The following is a 23674-nucleotide window of genomic DNA, read 5'->3' on the forward strand; positions in this document are numbered from 1 at the left end:
GCACCGCATTACACAAATACACATTTGCATACACAAAGAACATGCTTACACACTTCTATAGCTAGAAGACGGATACATATACATACTGTCAAAGCTTTTATCGTCTTTCTCGTTAGCCAAATGCAGTAACAAAGGAACGCAAGGCAACAAGAGATCCTAAGCAAGTTTGTAGATGCTTAAGGCAAATAACCCTATGGTACTACAGGAGTATATATGGAGCCTCGTAGAACCATGTGTGACTAATGTACAAGCTACCTAGTAGAACATGAGCATCTAGAAATCATATAAGTCTAAAGAACATTACAGAAGGCCTCATACCACAGAAAACGAGACTAGAGAAGCTGACTCAGGGTGCACGGAGCGCAAAGCAGGCTCACAGCCAAGGTCAGAGATGCACAGTCGCATTCCAAACACTAGGCGACAAGGGACCAGCTGCAGAAAAAGGGAATACTCATAAATGCAGGCTCAAGAGCTAGATGTTGTGGTCTACAAGCACGTGATGCAGCCGAGCCAGACAATGGGCATTCACCCATGGTGGGAAAGCATATCCGATCCCAGGAAACCAGATGAGGAATGAAACAAGGGTTGCAAAGGAGGGTATGCCCTCTCATAGGCAAAGGTGGTATACTACCAGTTACAATACAGACACTTGTTTCACATTCTCTCGAAGAGGTGCACAGAGAGCTGAGAACCGAATAGAGTTCCGGGCCTGGGGAGATCAGCTCTAGCCAATCACGGCAAAGAAAATCAGGGGTGGGTGGCAAGGGGCTAGAATCAATGGTAAGACCACGACTCTGCAACAATGAAATATATAGTTTCTTGTAGATAGGACAGACCAGACACCTGACATGCAAGGACCAGTAGAATAACCTCTATAGGTTACTTCCATAACGGTTACCACTCTTGATACCCAATCATTTGGGGTGATAGGTTTTTTTGGGGAATGGCCCAGGTGATGACACAAAATCCCATCAAAACTGGGAAACATGCATTGTAAAATTGAGAAGTAATGGAAAATCTGGATTGTCTTGTATGATCCCAGTTTAAACTTGCCGTTGGTGGAGTCCACCCTTTATTCTGGGGAAGGGTGTTGGGCACGAGAGTTGCGCAGACCACCAGACGACCTCTTGCATACCAGGGAACCATCCCAACAACATGAATCCCTCCTTTCCGGAGAACGGCTACACCACTGCCAACAGCTTGATGAAGACCATCGGGGTGGGTGTAAACCTGAAAGGCAGAACTAGAAACTGGTAGTCAGAGTGCATATGACGAACCTCACATACTTCCTGTGCTTTGGATGGATCGACACATGGAAGTAAGCGTCCTGTAGGTCGAGTGACACCAACCAATCCTGAATTTCTGGGGCCTGGAGGATCTGCGAACCTATTCAAGCACCTCATGTCAAAGATGGGTTGCAGACTTCTATCTTTTTTGGGAAACAAAAAATAGTGGGAGTGCCACCACCTGTACGTTTCCTGAATAGGTACCAACTCTATGGCACACTTCTCCAGAAGAGAGGAACTCTTGCAGGAGCAGTGGGTCTGGGTCTGACCAGAGGGAGACCATACAGCAGGCACTTTAAAAATGGAAGGCAGTAACCTTGGGAGACTACATGAAGTGCCCTTGCATCAGAAGTAATAGCGCACCATTCTTGCGAATGTTGCGACAGTCAACCCCTACCAGTGTTGTGTGGCAGAAGTTCTTAAATAGGTTTTGCGGCAGGGGGGCCGCAACGGAGGGAACAGAGCAGTGGTCTGTGCCTTGCCTCCTCTGCCTCTGGAAGGATGAGTGAAACGTCTCTGATCCTGCCCTTGAATGGTAGCGGGCTATTTGCCATTTTTTTCTGTAATTATAGTGACAAAAAGGCTTGCGCCCATCCATTGAGTGAAAAGTTGTACATGTTGTCAGATTGTCGCCACTAAGGAATTTGCTGCAGCCGTGGTTGTCTAATTTCACAAGGCTCTCATCTGCCTTTTGGCCAAACAGATATGAGCCATCAAAAGGCATTTTTAAGCAACTTTGCTTGGACATCATGTGCAAATCTGGATTTTCTTAGCCAGGCAAAACAATGCATGAAAAAACTTGTCACCATAGATGTCCCAACAGTCAGCTCCGTCGAGGCCCCTTCTAGGGACTGGCGCATTGATTAATTTCCATCCTCCACTGTGTTGAGGAAACCCATCCTCATTCCACCTTCTAGCATGTGCTCGGCTGCCTCAGCAATCACAAACCAAAGTGTGTTTGTGTATTTAGACAGAGCACATGAAGCATTAACAAGCTTTAGGTGCCTTACTGCCTGAGGCAAAGACCTTTTTTGCCAAAGCGTTATAACACTTGTCATCCCTGTCAGGAGGCAAGGATGGATAGGTGTTTGCCACATGCTCACAGTTGCAGCCTGTACCACCAGATTGGCATGAGGTGAATGTCTTGTTAGGTCCTCCGGGTTAGATAAAGCTGGTTTGTACTTGTTAGCAAAATCCTTATGGACTGCTGGACCCGAGCAGGAAGTCTTCCACAGCTCCATGACGGGATTATTCATAGTGTTGTGTAATGGGAGAACAGGCTCAACAGATGTGCCCTTGTCCGGGATATCTGTTAAGTTTATTCTGTTATTTCGCCAGTTGGGGGAACCCATGGTAATGCATCAGTTACTTTTGCCATAATCTTTCTGTAAACCATGTTTGTATGGGATAGAATTTAAGATTGGATAAGCAGGAGCCAAAAGCATTAACTGTTATCCAGCATTAACCAGTGACCAGGAGATAAGACGGTGGGACAAGGAGCTAATACATAGCGTTCAACAAATCTCCCACATAAGCTGCACAAATATAATTGTGTCCATTATTACCCATTATGCATTATTGATTACCCCTTAAGGCATAATGTTTATTTATAGATTGTCCCAAATGCACAGAGTTCAATTCAATTGGGTGTGTTTGTTGTCCATCATTCGGGCTGGTGAGTCAAAAGGAGCTCCTGATAGCTGTTGATGTCAAGCTAACCAGGCCCTTCTAGGCTACAAGCAGGAGCTAAATCACCCCTCGCTCCCCTCAATTTTTAACCCTGGTTCTAGGATCTCTCTGTGGGAATAGCACCTCATGAGAGGTGTCAAAGCCACATGCATCCTTAAGGGCTGAAGCTAATTCGGACAACCTCCTTTCCTCATCCTGGAACTCTTCAGGGTGTCAAGAACGACCCATGGGTTCGAGCCAAAAGGGTACCGGGTCGTCATCCTCATCAGAAATGTCCTGAGAAGAGGACAAAATGCCTAGTAGATTTTGGAACAAATCTACTGGACTGTCTTCGACAGCTTAGGCTGAGATGCCGATGGCGCCACATTGAAGAAAATGCATCAATCGCAGATGATGTTGACGGTTGGATCGAGGACTTCGCCAGTCTCAGGCTCTTAGACATAAAAGGTGGTTGGTGAGTCAAGCCCCTGCCAGTCTTGTCGGGCACAGTAGTTTCAAAGGTAGTCTTCCCAGAGGAGGCAATGACGGACGGGCCAGCTTTCTCAAAGATCTGCATCATCTTGGTGCAAAACTCTTCCCACTTCTCCGCTAAGGCAGATTAAGATGGGGACCGTACCAGTCTCCTCGATTGGGACCTCTTGCAGAGTGTTTTTTTTTTTACCGTCATGTCTCCTTCTCGGTTGCCTTTCTCGGCCACGCTGCTCTTTTCAACGGGTCGAATCTTCGATGAGTCGTACTTGGAGAGTTGGAAGATGAATGACCGAGGGCCAAAATGTAAGTCTCTAGCCTTTAATGCCTGGGTGTCATAACTTGACACAAACCACAATCCCACCACGATGGGGTCGGACCCGAGGCACCACAGACAGATCCTGTGAGATTTTTGCTCTGCAATCGCAGTATTTTTTTAAACCGGAGGGTTTCAGAGAAGGCATGATGTCAGTCTACCAAAAATCCAAAACATTTTAAAGAAAAATCAAATGTGTCACAAGATTTTTGAGACGAAGTTCCTGAGAAACCTTCTGGGCTTGTGGAAAAAAGGAACAAGAGTCACATGACAGTGAACGTGCTGTTTGTACACGTATCAATGCCCCCCCCCATCCAGTCAAAGAGACCACGACTCAACGGCTATTGTTGACTGCTGGGAAAAGGGTCCCGAGGAGCTGAAACGCAGGAGAATAAATATCTAAGACGACGAATACCTAGGAGGAAACAATCTATTAGAAGTATAATTTTCACCACATTCTGAAGAGTATCACCATCTCAGGAAGGGTACCGGGAACGCTCCGAGGCTCCTCTCAGAAACATGTTCCCACAATGGGATATTGCCATTTTTTGTGTACCATAAGTAAAGTCCCTAACCCTGCAGAAGGGTACTTGCAGGTAGTCTTAATCTATGAAGTGGTGGAATTTCTGTACAGCTGATAAAACAATGAGTCCAGGGAGTATTGTTATCCTGAGGAAAAGCATCCAGCATTTATGGAAAAATAACTTAATGAGCACAGGTTTATGTTGTCATGCTGAACCCTTCAGACAGAAAAAGTAGGTGTCATGAGTGTTTTCAACAGACACAGCTGCACCAGACTACTCACTTTATACTGAATTTCAAGCAACATATTTACTTTATCTTTCAGAAATCCAGTGGAAATGTCTTCTTTAAGAAACTATATGCACTATGGGTGGTCTTGTCACTGCATATTTATGGCTGCTTCATTTGTGTCCTGATCATCATAACTAGGCAACAATGTGAAGAAAATGCATGTCACTGTCTCAGTGCCTGTGGTCCATTAAAATGTTTTAGTATCTGTTACAATACAATTAGTGATTTCTACCTGGTGTTTGGAAAGATCTATTGTATCAATGAGACATCATAAAAGATATTTCTTCCCAGAGGCGTAAACCGGGTAGAGCCTGAGCAGGCCAGGCCCCACCCAAAATCTATAAATGCCCACTAAGCAGCGCTGTGCAGGCATTTAGGATATTAATGTCACTGCAGTGGGCCCAACTACATTAGCTTCAGGGCACACTTGTTCGACAATTCTGGCTACGCCTCTGGTCCTTCCCAAGGACCCAAGAAGAATTGCAAATGGGAATATTTAGATTTTAATTTATAGAAGATGTTTAAAGAAGGGAAAATTCCTCAATGCACACATTTTAACGTATCTGAAACAATAATGCAATGCATGAGTGCAGATAAGCACTGACTCAAGATTTTGATTTAGAAAAAATAACTATTTAAGAGCACATATTTTAAGATTCTTTAATGTAGTACTTACGTCTGTAGATGCAGTCAGGATTTTGGAGAGAATGACTCTAGATAATCCATCTCTACTGTAATCCAAACTGGAAACTGTCAACTTTAGCAAGTGGTCTTGATTTTTCAATGAACAAAGATTAAGAAGACTATCAAGAGAAAAAAAACATAGCGTAAGAAACAGAAAAATTGCTTCCAATATTATCACTATAAAACATTTGTATAATTAAAGTGTATTAATAATAATAATAATAATATGGTGATTTATATAGCGCTTAAAACCATATTCCTCAAGTTTCTAAGCACTGTAATAATCTAAGTCACCAGTGTTACCACTTATAATACTCAATTTATCGACCTCAGGAGGATGATGGGCTAAGTAGGACCAAATGGGGTATTGAACATCTGCGACACGGTGTAGCCGTGTCCCAAAGCAAGCCTGCTGTGCTGGAGCTATCCGCCCAGAACGAACATTGATACAAAAGGTAGTGTTTACACTATCCAACATACCACGAGTTAATCCTAAACTATTTTGTTGGGTTAATATTACAAATACTTTATGGAAACTGCATACATACCACTGAAATACATTGCATTTTTCAAGCATTTTGACTCCATGGGGATGGCAGGAGAGTGTACCAACAAACAGAAAGTAGTGTTGACTAAGTGTGTTTAGCAATCCATTGCTTTGTAGGCTGCGCTCAGATTTAAGGCCAGAGGAGGAGTGAAGCCACTGCACAATATCTTTAACTAGCTCTTCAAGGTAAGCTTGTCCATCCTGTGTACAAAAAATAAAATACTAATAGCATCAGCATGTGCGTGTGTTATACAGTACGTATATCAATATACAGATATAGAAATGTACCTGCATCAAACAATGTCCAGATTGTAAAACAGTACGCTAAAACTACTATGCATAGTAAATCAAACAATCTTGCAATTTGTCACTTATTGAATTTAACATTTTACACTAACAAATAAATGTACTAATGTTACTATTGGTACACGGTTATCAACATACACATACTTTACTATTATAACAAGTCTTCTTTTGTATAGGTGAAACATTAAGAGAAGAGGACAACACAACATAAGAAAAAAAGAACACAAGCATATATCTTGTAAGTCTAGTTTATTATAAAAACATTCACAAGTAAAACTTGCAAAGTTAAAAAATGTTAAACCAAATTGTATTCTATCCAATAAATGTAAAATACAATTGTGATTACAGCACATTCAGTAATACAAACATGTGCAATTATAACAAAAGAAACAAAATTGGGGCTAAACAATAGTAAAACCAAATGTAAGTATTTCACAAAACACAAAAACACAATTCTGTTGTACATAACAATCCATTAAAAAACAAAGCACATGAACCTTTAACATATTGGCCTATGGTATTTAATTTCAGCTGGAAAACATAAGCAAAACAAGCATGACAAGCAAGCGCAAAAGAAAAATAAATAAAAGAAAAACAAAACAAACATTCCTCCAAAAAGGAACACCAAAAAAAAAAAAAGAATGTAAAAGTACATATCACTAGCCAAAAAGGTGTTTAAATAAACATTCCCACAGAGGTAACAACTGAACCAACTATTGGTAATGTCAGAAGTAGTAGTCGAAGATATATTTTCAAAAGAACAACATACAACAGAAACATTTATTGCACTGGCTGAATTCTTACCACCAGTATACACAAGTCGGTTAAAACATTTAAAATAATATATGTATAGTAAAATACATTTATTTTTATTTTTTATTGTGCAATTAATTTAATCATTTAAAACTTTAAGCACGTGTTTTAAATACCAAGAAAAACGAAACACATTATTATTCAATTATTCTAAACACAAAATTCCCCTTACGTTATTTGTAAAGACTTTACCAATAATAAAAAAGTAGGAAATAATTTAAACTTTCCACATTAAAATCAACCTATATACAATCTTCATAAAAACAACATACGTTCAATGTCATATTTGCATCGTTTCTTATCCTTACGTGACATGGTGAGGAAAATACTTTACCCAGTCTCCGATCTTTTGTGAGCTGTTCATAACCTTTAACGTATAAATACTTTAAAGTGTTACATCCTGTCAGGTGGTGGCGGCTATTTTCTATCTCCCTATTACAAAACATACATGATCTCTCTAAATAAGGAGTATTTGACCAAGCTCCTGTAAATTCCCTTATGGGTAACATGTTCATATGCAAGTACAAAACAAAACCCTTAAGCTCCATACTGCTTAGTTTCATCAAGTAAATTGATGTTGTATGACTTGCTTTATGAATATCCATTTCAATACTGGCAATGTTACCACTTAAGTTACCTGTACCACACCTCAGGAATTCCATTCAACATGGAAAACACTTGGGGGGCATGGCTACAAGGCCATGTGAGCAGACGTGTTTCTGGGAGAGCTCACGTTGATCCGACTACAATCCGCGATAAAAGTGCGCATGAAAGTGCCTGACACGGACAAAAAGAGGTGTGCATGCACATGAATTTCTTGAGCTGGACTGAGGAAGTTTTCAAGCTGCAGAACACAGCGGTTCAAAAGCTTTGTGCTTCCTGACGATTGCGGTGGACGGGAACGCGAGAAAATGGCGGACGGTCAGAAACAAAGGAGTCGAACAGCGAGACACGAAACGGGATTCCTGAGAAAAGCAGACAGGTCGTAAGCGGTGGATTGTGGGAATGAAACATTGCAGAGGGCCAGTGGAGTAATGTGAGCTCGATGCAGCACGTTCTAAGCTACCACAGTGTGATTTGTCTGTCAAGGGACTGCAGCGCATGCACAGCCTGAAGTGCGCAGGAGAGGTAATGTGGGCTGCCAGACCCCAAGACCCGGACAGTAGAGCATTGGGCGGTGAGCAGCTGCTGCAGGCGGAGTACACGAACGTGTCGGCGATAAGAGGGAACCAGTTACACTGGCATCAGAGCCTGTGTCGGAGACCGCCTGGAAGGATACATTGTATCAGGCAGATTCATCGGGTATGCTCACTGCCGGAGGCTTGAAACAGTGAGCAGGGAACAGACACAACGAGAAGAACGTTGCGTCATTGTATCCGGCTCCGAAGCCTGCAGATGTTAAGGAGCAGATGTGGATGGGCGTGCTGATATAGCTGGAAAGGCCCCCTGCAGCAGGAAGATCATATCAGTAAATGTAACGGCAGCAATCAACAAAGGAGATTACATACAGCGTGAATAAGGAGAGTGTGTTTTGACTGGGGGCATCGTTAATCCCTACTAATCAATAAATGTAGCTGCCTTTCCAAGTCGGGCAGATGCACTGGAAGAAAACACGGTTTGCCAATTGAAGGCTAACACACTTTGTCAAGTGCACACTACGGGGTGAGACGAGCAGTAGCAAAACCATAGGATACCCCTGGCGGCCACTGCCTGCAAGTGCTAGGGACATTCAAAGTCATACAAAAGAAAGTACTGTGGCACCTAACTGAGGTGGTTGGGATGCGGTACTTGGTTTAGCCCTGTCAAGGAAGTGCCCAGAGACAGCACACGGGAAAGAGCACAGCGTGGTGTAGTGTCTGCATGACACACGTCGTCAGGCCCGAACTTGGAAGCTCAGGCCCGAACTTGGAAGCTCAGGCCCAACCAGGGCTGTGAGCGCACCTGTTTCACACCTCCTTGGTGCAATCAAAGGCCGGAGGAGCCGGTAGGCCCACATAGGTCTGATACTGGGGCCAACTCGCGTGCCAGCCCCTGCTGAATAGGGCGCGCACTGAAGAACTGTACGGAAGGTCACAAACCACCTGACCATGACATGAATAACGAACAAAGGCATGAGGCCGACAGGATTTCAAAGGCGGACAGAGGCTGAGAAATAAAGGGAAACAACCCTGCCGTGTGAATGCACATAATATGGAAATGCATCTGCATTGCCCTAAAGACGGACAGAGCAAGGGAACGGAGTCACTGGATCCGGTGCGAAGAATGACTGGAACAGTGCACGGGCTGTGCCACGGGAGGCCTTCGACCACAGGAAGAAACTGCGAGGAGGCACAAGACCTGCTTGTTGCACGAAACGGACTTTGGGGTTAAACCAGAGCAGAAAATGTCGGTTAAGGGAGGCAAAACCAAGAGCAAACAGCCCACAATGGATATCTTCGCTAAACCACAGCAGTCCCCCACCACCTCAACGCAGGGTACGGCTGCTGCATCTGCAGCGGTGGCATCGTCAGGCGAGAACAATTTGATCCTAACAGCTATCAGGGAACTGAAAGTCTGGTGGGGAATAACTATGGCAGAGCTGAGGACTGCGCTGTAAACGAAGATAGATGCGGTTGGAATAGAGGTCAATCTGCTGAGGCAAGACGTGAGAGCACTTGCGGAGAGAACTAGTGGTCTAGAGAGCGCAGTGAAAATCAACACAGACACTAGCGCAAACAATGCCAAGGAAGTCCAGATACTGAAGCAGCAGGTGGCAAACCTGGAAGAATGAGCAGAAGAAACCGAGCGGAGAGCGAGACGCAATAACATACGCGTGGTTGGCCTGCCGGTGGAGGAAGAAGGCCAAGACCCCACGGACTACGTGGAGAACATTATACAATAAATAGGAGCAAACAAGCTCTCCCAGGGGTTCGCAGTTGAACGTGCACACATGGCCCTGATGAGGAAACTGCAATAATAGCAAAGATCCTTAATTACAGGGACAGAGAGAAGATCTCGGAATTTTTCCGGAAAGGAGGGGCGGTAACAAGAGCGTCTGCGACCATCACTGCATACCCTGATTACACCATGCTGGTACAGAGACAGCGCTACAGCTATGTGGCGATCAAGAGAAGACTGCGCACAGCTGGATTTAAATACATGCTTTTGTACCCTGCAAATCTCAAGATTTTTCACAAAGGCAAGACGCACTTTGACACCCCGGAGGCCGCGGCGGAATGGCTAGATGCAAATGGCTGTCCGGAACAAGATGAGGAGCGAGGCCGAGATGAACATGATAAGTGATTATATAGCCATGCATGATAAATGGCGGGCAGGGGGGGCCGGGAGTGGAGATAGCAGAAAAGATAACTATGGCAAGGCCAGCAGTCATAGTGATGAGACATTGTAACATGAGACTTTTGAACATGTGGGACTGGAATATAGACAGTGCAATGCAATATGGGCGGCTTGAGGCGCGCTTGACTTGGTTAGAAGAAAGGAGCAACGGGACGGAGATACCCTAACCCCGAGAATCAGAATAGTAGGACAGCCATTAGGGTGATATCTCCCTGCTGAGCCGCAAGTACGGCAATAGCCGAAAAGGGCTAGATGCAGGGGTGCCTGAGATCCAGGTTGGGGAGTGTGTTGAGGTTGGGAAGGGAGGGGGGCGGGCTTGGAATGGTTGGGGGAAGTTTAAGTTGGGGTACGAGCCTACACCCTGGAAAGACGAGAATTGGACTGCACTTGTGGAGGGAAGAGTGGGAACCTAATATGTTATGGGAGACCTTAAAGTAGTTACTTGGAATGTTAGGGGGCTCAATAGCTATTCAAAAAGAAACAAGGCACAGGCAGAAAATAGACACAGCTTTGCTACAAGAGACTCACCTAACGCAAGAAAAGCTGGAGCAGGTCTGAAAGAAGTGGAAGGGGACAGTTGTGGGCGCATCATATTCAGCTTATACCAGAGGGGTAATTACCTGGGCTGCACCGCATGTCCCGTTTCAGTTGCTGCACACCACGGTCCAGCCATCCGGGAGGATGGTAATAATAAAGGGGTTGTTGGAAAATAAGGAAATGTGCATCATAAATACATATGCCTCGAACCAGGTTATGGCGGCATACTTTAGAACTTTATATGGTAAACTCAGCATGAACCTCGGGGGGTGGAGGGGGTGGTGATTTGGGGAGGAGACTAATTGTGTACTAAACCTGAAAATAAATAGATCTGATACCAAAATAGATAGACCCACCCCAGCTGCCAGGACGTTGCAGTCTCTGTTAGCGGATCTCGGGTTAGAGGATGCATGGAGGTCACACCATCCACAGGATAGACAATATTTGCACTATTCAGCCCCCCAGAACCTACACACTAGACTGGACTATGTGTTCGTCACACATGAACTAATGACTGAAATAGCGCAGGCAGAATACAAAGCGAGGGTCCTCTCAGACCATTCCCGTTGATACTAGTATGGCAATATCGAACCCTGAGAGCGAAGATACCGACATGGCGCCTCCGAGCAGAAGCGTTGAAAGATAATATTTTTAGGGAGGGCATGAGAGAGGAAATAATAAGATATTTCAAGATCAATACTGGTAGCGTGGAGACAGCTGGTATGCTCTGGGAAGCCTTTAAAGTAGTAGTGAGAGGGATAGCCATAACCAAGTCCAAGGGGCTACAAAGAGCGATTTTGGCTGAACTACAAGAAGTGGAAACGGAGCTAGAAAAAGCACTGAAAAGGGGAGGTAACACTAAGGAAGATAACGAAGCAATACTAAGGCTGCAACAGAAATGCACAGGATACTGGGAAAGGTTGTGTAACCTCAACTATAAAAAATACATAGAGAGGCAGCATGCAGGGAGGGACAAACCAGGGAGAGTCCTGGCAAGGTTGTACAAAAGCGAAACTCCCAGACCTACAATAAGAACGATAGCGAAAGATGTTGGGTGTATAGTAGACACTCAAGAGGGAGTTAATCAGGAATTTGTAGATTATTACTGTATCCTGTTCAGAGATGCGGAGGACAGCAAAGAAATAAGGGAAACACTGGAGGATATAGGATTGCCGCAAATGAGCGCAGAAGAGCGAGAGGAGCTAGATGCATCGATCACTCTAGAGGATTTGGAAGAAGCAGTGAAGCAACTACCCACTAGTAAGACCCTGGGGTCTGACGGAGTCCCTAGTGAATTTTATAAGATGTACAAAAATGAGGTACTTCCCCCCCCCCTCACCCCCCGCTCCTAGAGATGCTAAATGAGGCATACAAAGTTGGAAGACTACCAGAGTCCCTAAGAGAGGCGATTATCATACCACTCCCCAAACCCAATAAGCCTGGCTGTGAGTGCGGCTTCTACAGACCCCCGTCGATGTTGAACCAGGACAGTAAAATATTGATGGTGGTCCTGGCAAACAGGATGAGGAGAGTCATTAATAAATTAATACACCCCGACCAGACAGGCTATGTCCCCAATAGGAACATATCCAACAATCTTAAGCGACTCCACCGAGTCATTGAATATGCAAACGGGGATGCGGGTGAGATGGCAATAGTTTCGTTGGACGCAATAAAGGCCTTTGACTCGGTCAAATGGCCATGGCTGATTGCGTACCTGACCAATTATGGAATAGGACCGGGGTATCTCAGGTGGGCCAAACTATTGTATAGCGAGCCATTGGCCAGGGTTTAGACAGGAGTGGTGATACCAGAGAGGTGGCAGCTCGGCAGGGGCATTAGGCAGGGATGCCCGTGGTCCCCCATGCTGTGCGTCTTGACCTTAGAGCCCCATGCGATATACCTGAGGCAGCAGTATGACATAATAGGCATTACCATAAAGGGAGAACCGCATTTAATTTCCTTGTCCGCTCATGATATGTTGTTGTATTTACGCTATCCTGAAGAAAACCTCCAGTATGTCCTGGAAGTAATGGAGTGATTTGCAAAGCTTTCAGGTATAGCTGGGAACCCCGGAAAATCTTGTGTATTTCCACTGGGCAGGTATATAGGGATCCCGTTAGAACAGTTACCCATCCTGCAGATACCATGGGAGGTCAGCACGTTCCGATATCTGGGAATAGACATATCATACGATGGAAGCAGAGCATCAACACAACACTGAGAAAGCCATTAAGAAAATTGAAAATAGCATGAAGTTCTGGGATGAAGCTCCCCTTGGCGATGATGGGTCGAGGGGCAATGCTTAAAATGGTGGTCCTGTCCAGACTGTTGCACTATTTTGGGAACTTCCCATATTTGATACCTAGGCAATTCTTTGTCATACTAAACAGCATATGCAGGGAATTTCTTTGGCATGGGACAAGGAACAGAGTGGCCCTTTGGAAGCTACAAAACTCAAACGTAAAACGGGGTATAAAATTACCAAACTATGCGATTTATTATATAGCAAGTCAACTACAATATGTAGCTAAATGGCTCTCTGAGGAGCCGACCTCGGAATCCAGGCTGTTCAGCTTGGACTGCGCTCATTTCTTCCTTAAAGAAATGAAGTGGGTGCCCAGATCGGATATGGAAGGACGCCCAAGGATGATGACACTTGGGTGGGAGATATGGCGGAGGACCTGTCAGATAATGGAGAATCCATCCCTGTGTTCCCCGCAGGTTCCATTAGTCGCTCTAGCGGGAAAGACTAGCAACTAAGACTAACGATTAGGAAGCACTGGGAACCGCTGGGGATAGAAACAATGGGCGACATGTGGCAAGAGGGGAGTATAAAGGACTTTGAGGAGCTGGTGAAGGAAACAGGGTTACATATGGGGCAGTATATCACATACCATAGGGTGGTGCAGCGAATTAAAGAGACATGGTCCGAAACAGTACTAGCAGATGAACTGGACGCCACTTTAGACATAATATATGACATAGCAGAGGGGGGACATGAAATATCTATAATATATGAGCTGATGATGACCAAAGCGGGGAAGGAAGTGGTACAGCTTAGACAGGATTGGGAAGAGAAAGTGGGTGCCCCAATGAGTAATGGGATGTGGGAGCGTGCCCAAGGATACCACAAAAAAAACAGATACAATTATATATAACTCACAGGGTGTATACAATACCCCAAAGGATAGCCAAATTTAAAAATGCAGGATGAAAATCATGCCCCAAAAGTGACGAAGAAAACGCCGGAATGGTACACATGATTTTGGGGAGAAATAGCACATAGGATGGAAGAAAAGGGATCAAAATGGTGGTGGATACAGTGTGGGCTTGCTTGTTAGGAGGGTTTCCTAGACCACGTAAACTCAAGCATGTGAGTAAATTGAAAAACCTGGCGTATATATTAGCAAAGAGAAGAATCGCCATGGGATGGAAGGCATGTCATAGACCAAGAATAGAAGTATGGTGGAAAGATCTACAGAAATGGGCAGAGGCAGAGACTGCAGTATGGCAGGAAGCAAGCAATGTTAGGGATGAAGAGGCTGGAACCTTGATAGCTTGGAAACAACTAATAGCTGTATTATTTGGGCTCACGCATGATGAAGCAAGTGACCGGGATCAAACAGGAAAGGAATCCCTATTGCAAGACGGAGAAATACAACATGAGGGAGAGTAGGCTCTCAACGGGCGAAACAGTGGACACGGATAATGCGATGTGTATTCAAATATTATTACATGCACTGTAAGTTTGGTTTGTGTTGGTTGTTGAAATAAAATCAATACAACTTGTTTAAAAAAAACATGGAAAACACTTACTCAACCAATACAAATTAATGAAAAGCACTCAGTCTACATTTGAATGTTTTTCTATAGTACAAATGTATCCTATTGAAATACAAATACAACCTACATTACCTATTGGGCGTTCTAGCAGAGCGTTAATAAATGAAAGTACTGGTACACCACATAAAACAAACCATACATGACCTAATAAACATACTACTATTCCAATAGTTCCAAGTTCACCAATCCCCAAAGATAACACAAATGCATTTTTTATTACTACTACTAGCAACACTACTACTAGTGCCATTTTAAGAGTGTAAAGTATATTTATTCACGCAAAAATAAAACATTGTAGCACTTAGACGACTTTTATTTAAAAAACTAAAACTTCTTGTATAACTAAAAGTAAAACAAAACAATTGATGTGCCATTGCCAACTCCTATAGCATCAGCAGAAAAAACAAATAAAAACTTCTTTACTTTCAAGCAGTAGTATTTTAACAAGTCAAACTAGCATGGCCCACAAAACCAAAAAAAGATAATTTACTAGTACTACTGCTCCTTTAACTTATGCTCCAGAATGTTAAACTTAAGAAATAGCTAAATAAAAACAAAATGCCTGTAGTACTGCCAGTAGTAAAATAATTTCAAGTGCTGTTCCAAGCAAAAACAAAAAAAATGTAAAAAGTAACTACCTGTGGAACAATTCCATTTGTACAATTAAGATCTTGGATTAGGGACTACTTTAAACTTATAATGTGCGAAATGTAACTGAAGTAATTTGTACCATCAGCAAATCAAAATTTCAAAAAGGGGTAACCATCCAAAACATCATTTAGGTAATTATGCATGGTAAGCATATATGCAAAATAAACACGAGTAGATAGATTTAGATATTTTAATAAAAATTAAAAAACGAACAAACTTCAATTAAAAAACAGCTGCACTGTAGTTTGTACAACTAAAAAACAAAATACTAAAAGTTATTTAGTTGGTGATTCTGTGTAACTTCCAAATTTACCAAGCTTTGATCCAGAGTATGCTTATTGTTTAGGCTGCTTAAAATGTGAAACAATAATTGCAGTACAAGACACAAGTGCTGCTACTGGTCTGCAAACATTAAAGTATCATCAATTAAGACCTGCTTTTAAAAAGTAAATATTTATTAAAACAATGTATGTTTTACAATATAGCATACATATTAAAATTAGTTCCAAATTTACATTTGTATTTTAGTGGGTATCTATAAATGTGGGTCATTGCTATTTAATATTGTATTACAACAAAATATACCAATAAATGTATTACAATAACATATTTGTATGTTTGCAAAGTAAAATACAATTATATTTTTTGAAAATTATAAATACCGCCACAAAAAATACAAACACAAATACATGTCATACCAATTTAAAAACATCAATCCATTAATATTAGAATTACATACAGCACATTGTACATTTTTAAATGTTGCTTCACGCTGTACAAAACATGGCAACACTCAAAATAGTGTTTACTAATAAAAATAAAACTACCAACATCAATAAAACAATAAAAGTACACAAAATGTATTATTTCAATATTAATAACATGCAAGTCTACATTTCCATACTTCCTCAATGTGCGGCGATTATTGTAACAATACTCACTAAAAATAGAACAAGTCAATGAAAGTATTCATAGTATAACTTGGCGAACATTTAAGTGTTATTTCAATCCAACTGGAATTTTTAAAATGTCAAATGTGGTTTTTCAATTTGATTCTCTTTTAAAGGTTCTTATTAACATTGAAGGTAAGGCACGACTTTAAGGGGTGATGTGGAGGACATCACACAAATATTTACATTTTCACAAATATGAATAATTTCAATTTTACACTACTACATCAAAAAACACAATTACATCAAACATTCATATATTTCAATTAAATACATAATACTTTATACAAATAAATAATACTTTAAAACATTTTACAGACAATTAGCAAACCTTAAAAAATACATGAAATTATTTGAATTTGTTTTTTTAAAAGCGTTACGGTTAAAAAAAAAACTACTAATATTAGTAATCATGACGTTATGGTAACATTAATATATCTATACATTACTAAAATATGTTTACGTTAAATATAATGGTAACCTTAACTCACCCATGAATTGAAAAACAAATAGGAATGCGTACAAATCATTGTTAATAATGTACAAATATTAAAAACTTAATTACGTGAACACCAATAATCCTATAACATTTTTATATTAAAATAAACATACATATATTTCCTATACAACACTTGCATACACATTTAATTGAATGAATTGGATAATTTAAAATGAAAAAAAACACATTTTAAAATTACAAATATAGGTTCCAAGATGGCAGATGGTGGAGACGGGAGTGTATAACGTGTCCTCGTCCCCACAGGGCCTCTGCAACATAAGCTTTCACAGATCGACCTGCGTAATAGGAGCTAAAGTGACCCGACATTGGCCCATGTCCCCAGCCTGATGTGTTGACTGGAAGGAGGCGTCAGCTGAGGAGAAGCAATCAAGCAACTGCTGTGAGAAGATCTCGTTGGAACGGATGTCCGTCTGGAGGGCGGGACTCAGTTTAGCTTTCCCCGCGGAAAGTGAGAGGGTCCGCTGCAGAGCACTACGAGTCGTAAAACAAGTGGTGCGGGAGGAATAGCCCTCCTAGGTGGTACCTATTGGTCCATTGAGGAGATCTTGGAGAAACTTTGTGTGGAGGTAAAAGCTGCGGGGTGGACCAGAGTGCAAAGGACCTGGGTTGCTAACGGCAAACAAAAAAAATAGAGTGGTGGCTCTGTGGGAATTTTGGCGTTCGGGCGGTGGTGGAATTTTGGCGTTCAGACCCCTTGTAGCGACAGTCTCCAGGATAATCTACCCCTGGGAAGAGATTTAAAGCAGCAGGCTGCAGAGGTGACTGAGGAAAACCAGGAGACTAGCAGCAGAAGTGGTGTTGAGGTAAAGAGGGACGCCCCGCAGACATACTGTTGGGCCTGGACCAAAACCCAGCTCTGAACAGACAGGTGATAGAGCCTCATGCTTCTATTCTACGGCAGTCCTAAGCTGTGGTCATAAGATATTTGCATCAAGAAGTCCCTAAATTCAGAACCTGGGGGTGCCTCGAGGAAACAGTCTTAGTAAATAACTCCCCTCACCACCTGAAATCACAGTCCTGGGGTCAAAAGCAGAATTAACTAAATTCAGTACGTTGTAGCACCGTCCATGAGTGAGCAAGTACCTTCCATACACAGCATCTCTGTACCTCGGCTGACCACTTGAGCTCAAAGGCCAAGGCTAAAGGTAAAACGGCATCCACAGGCCTGAAATCCACCCCTGAAGTGCCCGCTGGGCAGTTTGGCAAAATTGTGGGCCCAGGAAGCTACGCCTCACACGAAAGTAGTCCTGGGCCAGGTGGACATACAGAGACAGGGGGGAGAAGACATAAGGGAATAAGTCGGTCCGTAAAGAAGATATGCAACAATGGTCCAAAAAGTTCCAGGACCATTTTCTGTCCTCTTCTCAAACCAATTTACCCAATTGAAGGTAGAGATGAAGCAATCCATTCAGGAATTAAATTAAAGGCTGATGTAGTGAAGCTTGAAGAGAGAGTGGACACAACTGAGCAAGCACAAACACTGTCAAAAAATGTGAAAAAGTCAGAGGTGGTTTTTGAACAGGTCGACAGACTAACTCACAACTTAGAACTGCAGTGCGAGGATTTGGAGAACAGGTCCAGGTGATCAAACATTTGGATTAAGAACCTGGCGGAATAAGTGAAACATAAGTATATGAAGATTACTGTGCAAGTGAGGGAGATGGTTTAATCAGCTTTGATCGCATACATAGAGTTGGCCCACGACGTGACAAACGCGGGCCGAGGCCAAGAGACATACTGGTGGCAGTGACTTCCTACAGAGAAAAAGAGAGGATACTTATGAAAGCGCAAACCTCAGGCTCTATAACCATCAATGATTTGGCAAAAGTACTTTACAAAAAAGGAGGACGATGGGCCTGTGGTCAGATTCCTGGTGCAGAAGCAAATAAGGTGTGAGTGGACATTCCCTTTTGGTCTACTCGTCACATGAGATGACCGACATCTCTAGGATAACAACGTGCGACAACGGAATGCAAATATTGAACCTTCAGAAGGAGACCAAGAACGATGGCGACAAGAGCAAAAAGATGTCCAGGCCTATTTGAAAACTGTGGGATTGGAAATCAGTGCTGAGGAGTTTCAGGACGAGGGGGAAGGAGAGACCCTAATCACTTGGTGATACCGGATTGGAATGACTCAGAAGAAGGTATACGGTTACAGGGGGGGACAGTGTGAATGGAATAGGAACTGAGACTTGGGGTGCATTCCCCGGACAATTGCTTGAAGAGTGCAGCAGGTTGATAGGAGGAGCGGCTGGGGCACTCAGTGGGAAGTAGTCTATGGAATCCGTAGTGGGGTTTAGGACTTTCTGCAAGGTGTCCTGTGTTAGGTTGAGGGTCAAGAGCGATAGGCACTACGACCTAGCACCCTCAGGAAAGGGGAGGGATTGAGGGGAGGGAAGGAGGCGGAATATGGGAATAAAGGTAGATAGGAAAGAATAGGTGGAAGGAGCTGGGGGAAGGGGGAACTACTGGATAGGGACATGAGGGGATGGTGCAGAGACAGGGACAAAAGAACCGGTATTGAATTCAGATGCTTAAGTTAACTTTTTTGACATCTAATGTGAGGGGAATGAATAGCCTGGTTAAAAAAAGAAAGCTGGAAGCATTTTTGCAGATGGAGAAACCAGATTTACTGATGTTTCAAGAAGCCTGCGTAAGGAAAAAGGATACATTGAAGCTGAAAATGAGGGGATCTGGTCAGCTTCATCAGGCGAATGCCTAGGGGGTGAACAGTGGTGATATTAATAGCCATAAAACATGGTCTGACTGTTCAGGTAAATGATACTCGGGTAGACCCAGAAGAACAAGTTACTTACCCCTGGTAACGTTCCTTCGACTGGATGTTCTTCCAACATATTCCTCATCTTTGATATGTAATGTCCAGCTTCTTCGGAAAACTTTTTCGGCAGAGGGTGCTGTGCATCAAAGGCGTCAAGTCGAAGTCCCTTGAAGGCCACCGTCGAGGGTGACGTCATCGGAGGGGTATATGTAGCTTGCACGGTCCCCTGTGTCCTCAATTCTATTTTTAGTCCTCCTCGTGAAGCTAAGATGCACATAAAATCGGGCATGACAGTACTTGACCTTGGTGAAACAGAAGCTGTAATAGCATGGGAAATTCTACAGAGGGGTGGGTTGGGAGGGTGATGTGGAATACGTTTGAGGAATATCCAGTGGAAAGAATGTTACCAGGGGTAAGTAACTTTTTCTTCGAATGAATTGTCTCCTCTAACGTATTCCTCATCTTTGACAGATTCTCAAAGCAGTATTTATGATTGGAGGAGGGTGTACAATTTATATACTAAGCATTTTCAAAGGAGGAGCAAAGTACTGCCTTCCCAAAAGCAACATCTTGAGAATGGGAAGCATTCAGAGAAGAATGCTTTGTAAACGTGTGTAATGATGACCACGTTGCAGCATCACAGATATTCCTAATATGAACCCCCTTTGAAGGGCTGTAGATGTAGCCATGCTCCTGGTGGAATGAGCTCACAAACCTTCAGGAGGTTCTTTCCCTGCCAGCCTGTAGCACTCAGAAATAGTAAAAATTATCCACGTCGATAAGATTTGTTTGGCAACAGCCTGACCTAGTTTGTGTCCTGTGAATAGCTGATCATCAAGCCACATTTAAGATGTACTCGAAATGTAAAAGCTTAGTGCTCTTCTAGGATCTAACCTATGAAGTCTTTCTTCATCCTTACCAGGGTGAGGCGGAGGGTAGAAGGAAGGCAGAACCATTTTCTGGCTCAAATGAAAATCCGAAATCGTGGAAGACTGTAAAGGGTGGCTTTACTGACAGTGCATGCAACTCGCTCACTCTACGGGTTGATGTGAGAGCAACCAACATGGTTTTAAAGGTTAATAACCTTAGAGGACTAGGTCCTCTAACCTAGAGGTGCTAGGGTTCAAAGGGTGCACACATTAGGTACTTAAAAACCAGATTTAGGTCCCAAACCGGAACCTGGAAAGAAGAAGGAGGATACATATTAGTGAGCCCTTTCAGAAATTGAGTCACCAGTGGTATTGTGAAATAAGAACCTTCCTCTGACAAGCGCTTAAAAATTGACAGCGCCACCAGGTAGCCTTTAATGGTACCAATCTGGAACCCCAGATTGGCTAAAGATAGAGGTATAGAAGGAAGAATAAATTATCTGGTGTTTTACACAGAAAAGGATCTACATTATTTTCCTTGCACCAGTTGCAGAACTTGTTCCAACAGTAACAGAACAAAGATTTTGTTGCTAGTCTTCTGGCCGAAAACACCTCCATAACGTCATCTAGGAGGTCCCAATCCTTATATCTCAGCCTTTCAGAAACCAAGCGTGAAGGTTGAGAGTGCTGACCTTTGGATGGTGAACCCGACCCTCCTCTGAAGAGAAAAAGTCCTCCCTTTGTAGAAGACGTATTGGACATGTCCAGAAGGTCCAGGTACAACGTTCTCCTGGCCCAATCTGGGGTAATTAGGATCATGTTCTTCCTAAACCTTCCCAACCTCCTGATTACATTAGGAATGACAGGGACTGGAGGAAATGCATACAAAAGTGGAAACTCCCAGTCCACCACAAACGCTTCTCCTAGAGCTCCTCTTGAAGGAAATTTCCTGGAGCAGTACAATTTGCACTTCTGCTTGAACTCGGTCACAAGCAGATACACTTGCGGGGTTCCTCAAAGGGTGAACATCTCTTGAAGGACTTCCTGAGCTAATACTCGTGGAAGACTCTGCCTGCTCAGAGCATCCGCCGTCGTGTTCTCTCTGTCTAGGTGAACTGTAGATAGGGAGATGGGATAAGGGATAATGTTTTGGTGTAGTTTGGACTCCGATGGAGTCCAGCGACCCCTGACTATCAGAATGTTGGCATGGGCTCCCCACCTGTGAGTGAGGCGTCGATCACTACTGTGATCCCCAGCCATGGTTGCCAAAAGGGTTCTCCCTTCAGAACAGTTTCCAAACAGGCCCACCAAAGAAGATCCTGTGAGACCCTGTTTGGAATCTGTGGTTGGTCCGACATCTTTCCTGAGAACTGGGACCATTGTGTTCTTAGAGCCCATTGAAGGGTTCTCATTCTTAGGCGGGCCTCTGGCACAAGAAAAATGCAGGATGCCATGAGCCCAAGCAACCTCAAAAAAAGGCTGGACGATTCTGGGCACTCTGAAATTTGGTTACCATCTGAAAAATGCCTTGAGTCCTTACCTTGGATGACGAGCTCTTTCCTAAGGATGTGTCTAGTACAGATCTGATGTACTGGAGCTGCTGAGGTGGTGTCATGTGGGACTTCTTGTAATTGATGGAGAAGCCCAGTCTTTGGAGAGAGTGACAGGTGACGGAGATGATCCAAGACTTGTTTGGGGGCAACGCCACTGAACAGCCAATCGTCAAGCTAGCGATATCCCCCCTCTCCTGATATTCGCTGCCACTAGCGCCATCAGTTTGGTGAAAACTCTCGGGCGGAGGTCAGCAGGAAAGGCAGAACTCTAAACTGATAATGAGAACCGCCAACTGAGAGCCTCAGGTATTTTCTGTGCTTGTGCTGGATTGCCACATGAAAATAAGCATCCTGAAGGACCAATGACACCAACCAATCCTGAAGTTGGAGGGCCTGAAGCATCTGAGAAAGTGTGACCATCTTGAACTTGTCCTTCCTGAGGAACTTGTTCAAGTATCTCAAGTCCATGATGGGTCTCAGTCCTCCATCCTTTTTGGGGATCAATAAATATGGGGAGTACCATCCCTTGTTCCTCTCCGCTACAGGTACCGTCGTAAGCCTGGCTGCCAACAAGAGGAGACCCGTCAAAAGGCATGTTGGGAAGCCTAGACAGCACATTTGGTGCAAAACCTGACTTCCTCAACCATGCAAATCCGCGCATGACAGTGCTGGTAGCCAGGGATCTGCTGATGCTAGGCGCAGTGTCCAGATTGAAGGGATTCACTATTAGCTTCCTTGCCGTCCTTAACAATAGCTAAGAAGGCATCCCTTTCTTCCCCCTCAGGAACTTGCTCTGCCGCTACAGAAACGCAATCCCACAGAGTATACGAACATGTTGCCAAGGCACAAGTTGAGTTGGCAAATTTGAGTGCCATGCTCTCTGCAGAAAATACCTTTGTCGCCCATGCATCTACATGCTTGTCGTCCCCGTCAGGAGAGATGGTACGATACGCTGCCTGTTTTGACATTTTTCCTACCTGGAGTTGCCCCTTCCGTTCCCTCAAGGCCTTTCCTGTCATGGACTGACAATTGCAACAACTTGACGCATCATGGTCCTCCCCGAGGCACCACAAGCAGATACGGTGCAGGTCTGTAAGGGACATCTTGTACCCGCAGTCCGGCATCTTTTGCAGCCGGACCTCGGTGTCGACGGAGTCCAAATGAAGACATATCGAAGAAACTTTTAACAAACTGTCACAAATTGAGGCGTGCGTATTTCATTATCGAAGCAAATGCTGTCGCAGAAAAATGGAACTGAGGCCCTCCAATGATGGCGCCCTCGACGGAGGCCTTCGAGGGACTTTGACGCCATCGATACACAGCACCCTCTGCCGGAAAGGTTTTCCAAAGCAGCTCAAGCAGGACATTACATATCGAAGATGAGGTTTACATTGCAAGGCATAAAATCGGAAGTGTTGCGTAGCAATTTGCTATGCAATTCTGTCAGTTTGCTAATCAAAAGACAGTTTTGTAGCAAAGATAGCTATTCAAGTTGCCCTCTTCACTGAAAGCACGCTCACCCTGCATTCCTCTCTTGCCCTCTCTTCCCCCTCTTTTTTCTGTTCACTTCAAGTCCTATTGGAGAGAAAGTGCTGCAGTAATCATCTCCTCCAATCTGAAGTGCCAAAGCCATGTGTGGGAGTGCTAGGCGAGAATGAATTTTTCTTTTTCAAATAATTTTAAACCAGAAATAATTGGGATGGTACTTT

The 23674-nt window shown here is 43.5% G+C and overlaps 1 protein-coding gene across 2 annotated transcripts in view; it reads right to left on the minus strand.

Annotated features, from left to right (window-relative positions):
- The window catches only part of RICTOR (RPTOR independent companion of MTOR complex 2), a 1615046-nt gene that overhangs the window by 684179 nt on the left and 907193 nt on the right, over window positions 1-23674 (minus strand). For both annotated transcript variants that reach the window (XM_069627164.1, XM_069627163.1), the window contains exons 21-22: window positions 5805-6004; window positions 5249-5375 (exon numbers count right to left, since the gene is read on the minus strand). In XM_069627164.1, the coding sequence (XP_069483265.1) occupies window positions 5249-5375; window positions 5805-6004 (327 nt within the window). The remainder of the gene's footprint in view (window positions 1-5248; window positions 5376-5804; window positions 6005-23674) is intronic.

The sequence above is a fragment of the Ambystoma mexicanum genome, chromosome 6p (genome assembly GCF_040938575.1).
Source record: "Ambystoma mexicanum isolate Mex_15411 chromosome 6p, UKY_AmexF1_1, whole genome shotgun sequence".
Lineage (NCBI taxonomy): Eukaryota > Metazoa > Chordata > Amphibia > Caudata > Ambystomatidae > Ambystoma > Ambystoma mexicanum.